The sequence below is a fragment of the Penaeus chinensis genome, chromosome 35, assembly GCF_019202785.1.
Source record: "Penaeus chinensis breed Huanghai No. 1 chromosome 35, ASM1920278v2, whole genome shotgun sequence".
In the NCBI taxonomy this organism is placed as follows: Eukaryota; Metazoa; Arthropoda; class Malacostraca; order Decapoda; family Penaeidae; genus Penaeus; species Penaeus chinensis.
The window spans coordinates 8,402,122-8,411,762 of record NC_061853.1 but is presented as its reverse complement, the minus strand read 5'-3'; the positions used below and the strand labels follow the sequence as shown (position 1 = coordinate 8,411,762).

Genomic DNA, 9,641 nt, shown 5'->3' with positions numbered 1-9,641 from the left:
GTGTTTTTGTTGTAAATATGTTTGACCACAACTAATCGGTGGTTTATCTGAAAACTGCCGGTTGTTTGCATGCTACTCAATATTTAAATATCTTTAAATGTTAAACAGTGTTTCGTATATCAAATGGCATGATCTCTATGGCATGCGAAGTACATTATTTCCAAAGTTGTCTGGATTATATAACTAGGGTGTTCATGAATCCCAAGTTTAACAGTAACCACGAAATATGTTGAACGTTTTTGAGAAGAAAAAAAAAAATATTTATTTCAAAGTATGTCTTATGGTACTTGTTTGAAAGAAGACGAAGAAACAACAACAAAAATACGAGCCAAGCGTAAGAAAGCGACATAAAGCTTATACGGTCAGTGAACAGCTCAATAAAATAACACTGACAATCTTGTTTGTTATACACAGTAAACTATAATGGCCGTGTGCTCTCTACAGGTGCTTCATTATATATGTCAGACATATTCTTGTATACAGATATATGTATATATGTATATATATATATATATATATATATTCATTCACACACATACACACACACAATACACACACACACACACACACATATATATATATATGTGTATATATATATATATGTGTGTGTGTGTGTGTGTGTGTGTATGTGTGTCTATGCATGTATACACACACACACACACACACACATACATATATGGAAAAATACATATACACATGCAGACATATATTGCAGCGTATAAGCCAATTTCTTCTGTACACAAACTAGACATTACCTTATAATGAATGCATGTAGACCTAGGCCTTGTCTTTGTAAATTGAATAGACAACTGATATCCAGCAGATAACGTTCAACAGATGGCAGTGGGTTAAGCAAATCACGTATTAGCTGTGACATGAACTCCAACACCATGTTAAAATAACAACTATACCATCATATAACAGTACCTTATCAATACAACAGAGCTTTACTAAGACATACAACCCCAAGTTATTGTATATTTCTTTCTTGTCTGCCTATCGTAAACACATAATAGATATATTTCGTTCGTAGTCTCTGAATAACATTTCTTATCCACACGTACAGGAAAGATACATTAGATAAGAAGTTATCTGTGTATTCTGGATTGCGACGCAGTTCGTGAAAAAAGGAATCAAGTAAAGTCAAATGTATATATAGAGAAAGACAAAGAGGATAGGTTATTCCTTTTTATGCCAATACTTAAGTAAAAAAAGAAAAATTCTAGTGTCGCTGTCACGATCATGGGGAATGAATATGACATAAGGTGATAAAAGAAATGATGGGCACTAAGAAAAAGAGAGAGATAGTAGATAAATACAGAGAGAGGGGAAAAGAGAGAATGAAAAAGATAGATAGAGAGAGAGACATACAGACGCACACCCAGACATAGAAAGAGAAAGAGGAAGTAGAGGAAGTGAGAGAAGCACGAAGGAAGAGAGAGGCAAGAACCCTGATATATAAAGGTTTCGTGGCCACTGAGTCCCACAGTCACCTGCCTTACGCGTCGCTCCCTTCCTCCTCCGCTGAATCTCCTCGCGCGCACAATGGACGTTGTAAGCTGTTCATCTTACCTCAATTTTCTCCTCATGATGAAAGCTTAATTAGAATCTTGATCTTTATTCTCTCCGTTGTTATTCCCTTTTTGATTTAGGGACAATGATAAAACAAAGGTATTTATTATATTTGTTTCGTGTTTACAGGTTTTCCTGGTAGCATGCTGTATTTGCTTAGTGGCTGGACGCCCACAATATTCTTACCCTGCCGCCACGCCCGTTCCCATCCTGGTGGACGAAAGGTTGCCCATCGACCTGCAGGGAGGCTACGGATTCAGGTAGGACGACGCGTCTCAAAGTCTGTTTGCAGAAATAGTGTGGCAGGTCGATGTTCATCTGCCTTGGCCTAAAGGGACTCGTTTGCCTGATGTATGGAGTACTTGCCTTCATATTGTTCATTTGTTGTCATTTGTTTCCTTAATTATTTGTTTATTTGCTGTTGATTACATCTGTGCTTGACTCAACATGATGCCCGTCTGCAGGATCCTGACGGGAAACGGCATCGCGTGGCAAGAGACAGGAGCGGCAGCCTCTAAGAGTGGACAGTACACGTGAGTTCTTTCTGTCTGTCTAGCTATTTGTTTCTATATTTGTTCGTACTTACCTTTCTCTTTCTCTCTCTCTGATTCTCTCTCTCTCTTGTTATGAATTTTATAATATTTGAAGTGCGAGAAAACGTGTTAGATACTTACCCTTTTTCAAACTATTTTCCTCGCCCAAGGTTCACCCATCCCGACGGCACTCCCCACACCCTCTCGTACACCGCGGGCGTGGGCGGCTTCCAGCCTGTGTCCGACCTCCTCCCGACGCCTCATCCTCTCGAACCTTGGCATATCGAACAGGTGAGAAAACACAGTGCTTCAGGATCTTACTGTAATTACAAATAATTACTTATTTTTAGATGAATAACCAACGTGTGATATTTTTTTGCTGATGTCCAGATCTGATCCTCATTTCAGATCCGGTTCGCTGAAAGCCAAAGAGCGGCAGCGGCAGCTTCAGCAGCGACGGCGGTTTAGATTAGGAAATGGAAGGTCGTCTTCTTGTTATGTTGTTAAGGCTTAGTTTATTTTCTTTTTACTGATATTTTGTTATATGAACATGAATAAAATAATCATCTGATTGTACATTGTTTGATTACTATATCAACGAAAAGCATGTATATGGGTGGAGTAAAGATACTGATTCATCTCATGAAAGTAACAATCTAAGCATAGTGATACAGTGACAACAGAATGTGAAGAGAACACGAAGAAAAAAAAACAACACTACTAAACAGACAAACAAAAAAAAAAGGCATTTTTCAAATACTTCAGTTCTCATTTATTCGAGAAAAGAACTTGAAAAAAAAAACGCTCTGAACACATGCTCTTTATCTAAAAAACAAACAAACACGAACATTAGAATATAAAGAGGTTCATTAGAAGAATCAGCAAAACCGTATACTTTGTGAATGCCAAATTAATTGCCGTATATTCTTATATTTCTTATTATGATGATCACCAGTAATCAGCATAGAATTATGATAAACAGGATGACAACTTGATTTAGTAGGAGGAGCTTTCGTTATTGTCAAGATCGAACTCCTTCCAAGACGAGGAAAGCAGATGAATTAATTACGTTTTATTATATATCCATTTCATTTATCGATATGTTTATCTAATTACTTATACTTTCATCAATTCACTATTGATTTATTCATGCAACGTCTGTCTACCCATTTATTCATCTTTATGCATTATATTCCGCAATTGTGAGGTCAGATGTGTGAGCGACGCCTCTCGCGACCTCGATCCTGACCGTGGCTTATGGCGTCGTGTCTCAGACTCCATTTGTTCACTAAAATGCATCCACGATTAATTCTTATCACAGTGAGATAGGAAAATAGCAATATGAAAAGACATGACATAAATCAAATAAAATCTACGTGACATTTTTCATTAATTTTATTAATAACCAATAGCCTGAAAACTGCACATCCTTGCAAGGTCAATATCCTACATTAGTCTAGCCAAGGAAAATATATGAGAAATATACAGAAAACAGCATAATGTTGTGTTTCCAGTCAAACACACACACACACAAATATATATGTATGTATATATATATTTATATATATGTATATATGTATATATATTGGATATATGTCTCTATATCATATTTATCCATCTATCTATCTATCTGTCTATGTATATATACACACACACACAAATATATGTATATGCATATATATATATATATATACATATATATACACACATGTATATGTATGCATATATATGTATATATATAAATATACATACATGCATGTGTTTATATATAGAGAGAGATAGACACAGATATATATACATATATACATATATATATATAAATATATATACATATGTATAAATGTATATATATATATAAATTTATATATAAATATACACATACATATATGTATGAATACATACATACACACACACACACACACACATATATATATATATATATATACATATATATACATACATATATATATATATATACACATCTATGCATATATATATATATATATGTAAGTATAACATGCTAGTGTCATCGTCAAAATCATGGAAGATGAAGATAACAAAAGATAGAAAAGGTATGAATAAGAATGAAGGTGTATTTGACCGGTTTTGATATATCTTCGTCAGAAATACATGCATTTCTGACGAAGATATAATCATACCTTTTCTACATTTGACATCATGAATGCGGTTCATAACAAAAGGTGATAGACACTGAGAGAGAGAGAAAGGGAGAGAGAAAGAGGTAGATAGTAGATAGATAGAGGGAGAGAGAGTGGGGGCAAGAAAGAGAAAGAGACACACAGACACAACCAGAAAGAGAAAGAGGAAGTGAGAGAAGCACGAAGGAAGAGAGAGGCAAGAACCCTGATATATAAAGGTTTCGTGGCCACTGAGTCCCACAGTCACCTGCCTTACGCGTCGCTCCCTTCCTCCTCCGCTGAATCTCCTCGCGCGCACAATGGACGTTGTAAGCTGTTCATCTTACCTCAATTTTCTCCTCATGATGAAAGCTTAATTAGAATCTTGATCTTTACTCTCTTCGTTGTTATGCCCTTTTTGATTTAGGGACTAAGATAAAACAATGGTATTTATTATATGTTTTTGTGTTTATAGATTTTCCTGGTAGCATACTGTATTTGCTTAGTGGCTGGACGCCCACAATATGCCAACCCTGCCGCCACGCCCGTTCCCATCCTGGTGGACGAAAGGTTGCCCATCGACCTGCAGGGAGGCTACGGATTCAGGTAGGACGACGCGTCTCAAAGTCTGTTTGCAGAAATAGTGTGGCAGGTCGATGTTCATCTGCCTTGGCCTAAAGGGACTCGTTTGCCTGATGTATGGAGTACTTGCCTTCATATTGTTCATTTGTTGTCATTTGTTTCCTTAATTATTTGTTTATTTGCTGTTGATTACATCTGTGCTTGACTCAACATGATGCCTGTCTGCAGGATCCTGACGGGAAACGGCATCGCGTGGCAAGAGACAGGAGCGGCAGCCTCTAAGAGTGGACAGTACACGTGAGTTCTTTCTGTCTGTCTAGCTATTTGTTTCTATATTTGTTCGTACTTACCTTTCTCTCTCTCTCTCTCTCTCTTGTTATTGAATGTTATAATATTTAAGTGCGAGAAAGCGTCTGGTATGTGTTAGATACTTACCTTTTTCAAAACTTTTCCTCGCCCAAGGTTCACCCATCCCGACGGCACTCCCCACACCCTCTCGTACACCGCGGGCGTGGGCGGCTTCCAGCCTGTGTCCGACCTCCTCCCGACGCCTCATCCTCTCGAACCTTGGCATATCGAACAGGTGAGCAACACAGTGCTTCAGGATCTTACTATAATTACGGACAATTTCCCATTTTAGATGAATAACCAACATGTGACTTTTTTTTTGCTGAAGTCCAGATCTGATCCTCATTTCAGATCCGATTCGCTGAAAGCCAAAGAGCGGCGGCGGTGGCGGCAGCTTCAGCAGCGACGGCGGTTTAGATTAAGAAATAGAAGGTCGTCTTCTTGTTATGCTGTTAATTCTGTTTGTTTTCTTTTTACTTACACTTTGTTATATGAACATGAATAAAATAATAATCTGAATGTACATTGTTTGATTACTATATCAACGAAAATCATGTATATAAGCGGAGTAAAGCTATTGATTCATCTTATGAATGGAACAGTGACAACATAATATAAGGAGAACACGAAGGAAAAAAACAACAATAATAAACAAACAGACAGGCAAAATAAAGGCCATTTCAAATACTTCAGATCTCATTTATTCGAGAAAAGAACTTGAAAAATTCGGTTTAAACACTTGCTTCATCTAAGAAAGAAAAAAACACGAACATTAGAATATAAAGAGGTTCAATAGAAGAATGAGTAAAACCGTATACTGTGAAAATGTCAAATTGAATTCCGTGTGTTCCTATATTTCTTCTTATCATGATTATCACCGGTTATCAGCATAAAATTATAATAAACAGGATGAAAATTGATTTAATGGGAGGAGCTTGTGGTATTGCTATGATCGAACTCCTTACAAGATGATGAAAGCAGATGAATTAATTACGTTTTTTATTATATATCTATTTCATTTTTCTATCTATCTAATTATTTATGCTTTCGTCTATTCACTATTCATTTATTCATTCAAAATCTGTCTACCCATTTATTCATCTATCATCTGGAAACTGCACATCTTTGCAAGGTCAATATCCTGCATTAGTCTAGCATGCCCAAGAAAAAAATATAAGAAATATAAAGAAAACGGCATAATGTTGTGTTCTCAGTCACATATATATGTATGTATATGAATATATATATATATATATATATATATCTGTTTAGCCTCCGGGCTAGTACAGTAGTAACGTGTCGGCCTCTCATCCGAGGGGTCGGCGGTTCGCGCCCCGCCCAGGCGCGAGAAGTTGCAATTATTGCCTGGAGGTTACTGCTGTGGCTGGGCACCACGGCGGGTAAAGACTAAGCCGACACACGTTAGCCAGTCGACATTAGTTGACACAGGCCGGGTTCCCCTTCTGGTCATAGCCAGGGCGAGGCTCAGCTTCGCATATCGGACTTATCCTTATATCTGTTTCTATATCTATGTCTATCCATCTATCTGTTTATATATATGCATATATTTATACATATACATAAATATATGTACACATACACACGACATATATATACATATATATATATATACACGTATGTGGATGTATATATGTATTTATTTATTTATATATACACATACATGCATGCACGTATGTATATATATAAATATACATGCATGTGTGTACATATATATAAATATACATGCATGTATACATATATATGAAGATGAAGATAACAAATAATAGAAAGAATAAAAATGAATATCTTAACAATAAAGATGTGTAATTAACCAGTTTTCGATTGTACCTTCGTCAGAAATACATGTATTTCTAACGAAGATATAATCATGCCTTTTCTAGATTTGTCAACATGTATACGGTTCATAACAAATGGGGATAGAAGAAACGATAGGCACTGAGATAAAGAGAGAAAGAGAGAAAGAGGTAGATAGTAGATAGATAGACGGAGAGAGAGAGAGAAGGGAAGACAGAGAGATGGGAAGAGAGAGGGAGAGAGAGAAAAAGAGACATACAGACACACAACCCGAAAGAGAGAGAGAAAGAGGAAGTGAGAGAAGCACGAAGGAAGAAATACATGCATTTCTGACGAAGACATAATCATACCTTTTCTACATTTGACATCATGAATGCGGTTCATAACAAAAGGTGATAGACGAAATGATGGACACTGAAAGAAAGAGAGAGAAAGAGGTAGATAGTAAATAGATAGAGGGAGAGAGAGGGGGGCAAGAAAGAGAAAGAGACATACAGACACACAACCAGAAAGAGAAAGAAAAAGAGGAAGTGAGAGATGCACGAAGGAAGAGAGAGGCAAGAACCCTGATATATAAAGGTTTCGTGGCCACTGAGTCCCACAGTCACCTGCCTTCCTCCTCCGCTGAATCTCCTCGCGCGCACAATGGACGTTGTAAGCTGTTCGTCTTACCTCAATTTTCTCCTCATGATAAAAGCTTAATTAGAATCTTGATCTTTACTCTCTTCGTTGTTATTCCTTTTTTGGTTTAGGGACAATTATAAAACAATGGCATCTATTATATGTTTTTGTGTTTATAGATTTTCCTGGTAGCATGTTGTGTTTGCTTAGTGGCTGGACGCCCACAATATGCCAACCCTGCCGCCACGCCCGTTCCCATCCTTGTGGACGAAAGGTTGCCCATCGACCTGCTGGGAGGCTACGGATTCAGGTAGGATGACGCGTCTCAAATCCCTTTTGCAGAAGTAGTCAATGCTCATCTGCCTTGACCTAAAGAGACTCGTTTGCCTGATGTATGGAGTACTTGCCTTCACATTGTTCTTATCATTTGTTTCCTATGTACTTGTTTGTTTGCTGTTGATTACAATTGTGCTTGACTCAACATGATGCCTGTCTGCAGGATCATGACGGGAAACGGCATCGCGTGGCAAGAGACAGGAGCGGCAGCCTCTAAGAGTGGACAGTACACGTGAGTTCTTTCTGTCTGTCTAGCTATTTGTTTCTATCTGTGTTCGTACTTACCTTTCTCTCTCTCTCTCTCTCTGATTCTCTCTCTCTCTCTTGTTATGAATTTTATAATATTTGAATGCGAGAAAACGTGTTAGATACTTACCCTTTTCAACTATTTTCCTCGCCCAAGGTTCACCCATCCCGACGGCACTCCTCACACCCTCTCGTACACCGCGGGCGTGGGCGGCTTCCAGCCTGTGTCCGACCTCCTCCCGACGCCTCATCCTCTCGAACCTTGGCATATCGAACAGGTGAGAAAAACAGTGCTTCAGGATCTTACTGTAATTACAAATAATTATTTATTTTTAGATGAATAACCAACGTGTGATTTTTTTTGCTGAAGTCCAGATCTGATCCTCATTTCAGATCCGGTTCGCTGAAAGCCAAAGAGCGGCAGCGGCAGCTTCAGCAGCGACGGCGGTTTAGATTAGGAAATGGAAGGTCGTCTTCTTGTTATGTTGTTAAGGCTTAGTTTATTTTCTTTTTACTGATATTTTGTTATATGAACATGAATAAAATAATCATCTGATTGTACATTGTTTGATTACTATATCAACGAAAAGCATGTATATGGGTGGAGTAAAGATACTGATTCATCTCATGAAAGTAACAATCTAAGCATAGTGATACAGTGACAACAGAATGTGAAGAGAACACGAAGAAAAAAAAACAACACTACTAAACAGACAAACAAAAAAGAGGCATTTTCAAATACTTCAGATCTCATTTATTCGAGAAAAGAACTTGAAAAAAAACGCTCTAAACACATGCTCTTTATCTAAAAAACAAACAAACACGAACATTAGAATATAAAGAGGTTCATTAGAAGAATCAGCAAAACCGTATACTTTGTGAATGCCAAATAAAATGCCGTATATTCTTATATTTCTTATTATGATGATCACCAGTAATCAGCATAGAATTATGATAAACAGGATGACAACTTGATTTAGTAGGAGGAGCTTTTGTTATTGTCAAGATCGAACTCCTTCCAAGACGAGGAAAGCAGATGAATTAATTACGTTTTTGTTATATATCCATTTCTTTTATCGATATGTTTATCTAATTACTTATACTTTCATCAATTCACTATTGATTTATTCATGCAACGTCTGTCTACCCATTTATTCATCTTTATACTTTATATTCCGTAATTGTGAGGTCAGATGTGTGAGCGACGCCTCTCGCGACCTCGATCCTGACCGTGGCTTATGGCGTCGTGTCTCAGACTCCATTTGTTCACTAAAATGCATCCACGATTAATTCTTATCACAGTGCGATAGGAAAATAGCAATATGAAAAGACATGACATGAATCAAATAAAGTCTACGTGACATTTTTCATTAATTTTATTAATAACCAATAGCCTGAAAACTGCACATCCTTGCAAGGTCAATATCCTACATTAGTCTAGCCAAGGAAA

General features: G+C 37.3%; 3 protein-coding genes across 3 annotated transcripts; all 3 read left to right on the top strand.

Moving 5' to 3' along the window:
- The first annotated feature begins 1,509 nt into the window (after nt 1-1,509).
- LOC125044019 (cuticle protein AM1199-like) lies at nt 1,510-2,677 on the top strand. Its single transcript, XM_047640448.1, has 5 exons — nt 1,510-1,554; nt 1,702-1,832; nt 2,037-2,105; nt 2,276-2,396; nt 2,514-2,677. Exons 1-5 carry the CDS (start codon nt 1,546-1,548, stop codon nt 2,571-2,573), a joined length of 390 nt encoding a protein of 129 aa, XP_047496404.1. The 5' UTR covers nt 1,510-1,545; the 3' UTR covers nt 2,574-2,677.
- Nucleotides 2,678-4,563: 1,886 nt separating this feature from the next.
- On the top strand, nt 4,564-5,692 carry LOC125044046 (cuticle protein AM1199-like). The gene is made up of 5 exons (XM_047640491.1): nt 4,564-4,572; nt 4,719-4,849; nt 5,054-5,122; nt 5,288-5,408; nt 5,525-5,692. Exons 1-5 carry the CDS (start codon nt 4,564-4,566, stop codon nt 5,588-5,590), a joined length of 396 nt encoding a protein of 131 aa, XP_047496447.1. The 3' UTR covers nt 5,591-5,692.
- Nucleotides 5,693-7,613: 1,921 nt separating this feature from the next.
- On the top strand, nt 7,614-8,748 carry LOC125044530 (cuticle protein AM1199-like). Its single transcript, XM_047641226.1, has 5 exons — nt 7,614-7,642; nt 7,789-7,919; nt 8,109-8,177; nt 8,349-8,469; nt 8,585-8,748. The coding sequence occupies exons 1-5, from the start codon at nt 7,634-7,636 to the stop codon at nt 8,642-8,644; spliced, it is 390 nt and encodes a 129-aa protein (XP_047497182.1). The 5' UTR covers nt 7,614-7,633; the 3' UTR covers nt 8,645-8,748.
- The last annotated feature ends 893 nt before the right edge of the window (nt 8,749-9,641 follow it).

What these genes read in the sequence shown, in the direction of transcription:
- LOC125044019 (XM_047640448.1), top strand. An exon ending in CAGGGAGGCTACGGATTCAG is followed by an intron (nt 1,833 to 2,036) that starts GTAGGACGACGC and finishes GCCCGTCTGCAG; the next exon opens with GATCCTGACGGGAAACGGCA. An exon ending in TCTAAGAGTGGACAGTACAC is followed by an intron (nt 2,106 to 2,275) that starts GTGAGTTCTTTC and finishes TCCTCGCCCAAG; the next exon opens with GTTCACCCATCCCGACGGCA.
- LOC125044046 (XM_047640491.1), top strand. An exon ending in CAGGGAGGCTACGGATTCAG is followed by an intron (nt 4,850 to 5,053) that starts GTAGGACGACGC and finishes GCCTGTCTGCAG; the next exon opens with GATCCTGACGGGAAACGGCA. An exon ending in TCTAAGAGTGGACAGTACAC is followed by an intron (nt 5,123 to 5,287) that starts GTGAGTTCTTTC and finishes TCCTCGCCCAAG; the next exon opens with GTTCACCCATCCCGACGGCA.
- LOC125044530 (XM_047641226.1), top strand. An exon ending in CTGGGAGGCTACGGATTCAG is followed by an intron (nt 7,920 to 8,108) that starts GTAGGATGACGC and finishes GCCTGTCTGCAG; the next exon opens with GATCATGACGGGAAACGGCA. An exon ending in AACCTTGGCATATCGAACAG is followed by an intron (nt 8,470 to 8,584) that starts GTGAGAAAAACA and finishes TCCTCATTTCAG; the next exon opens with ATCCGGTTCGCTGAAAGCCA.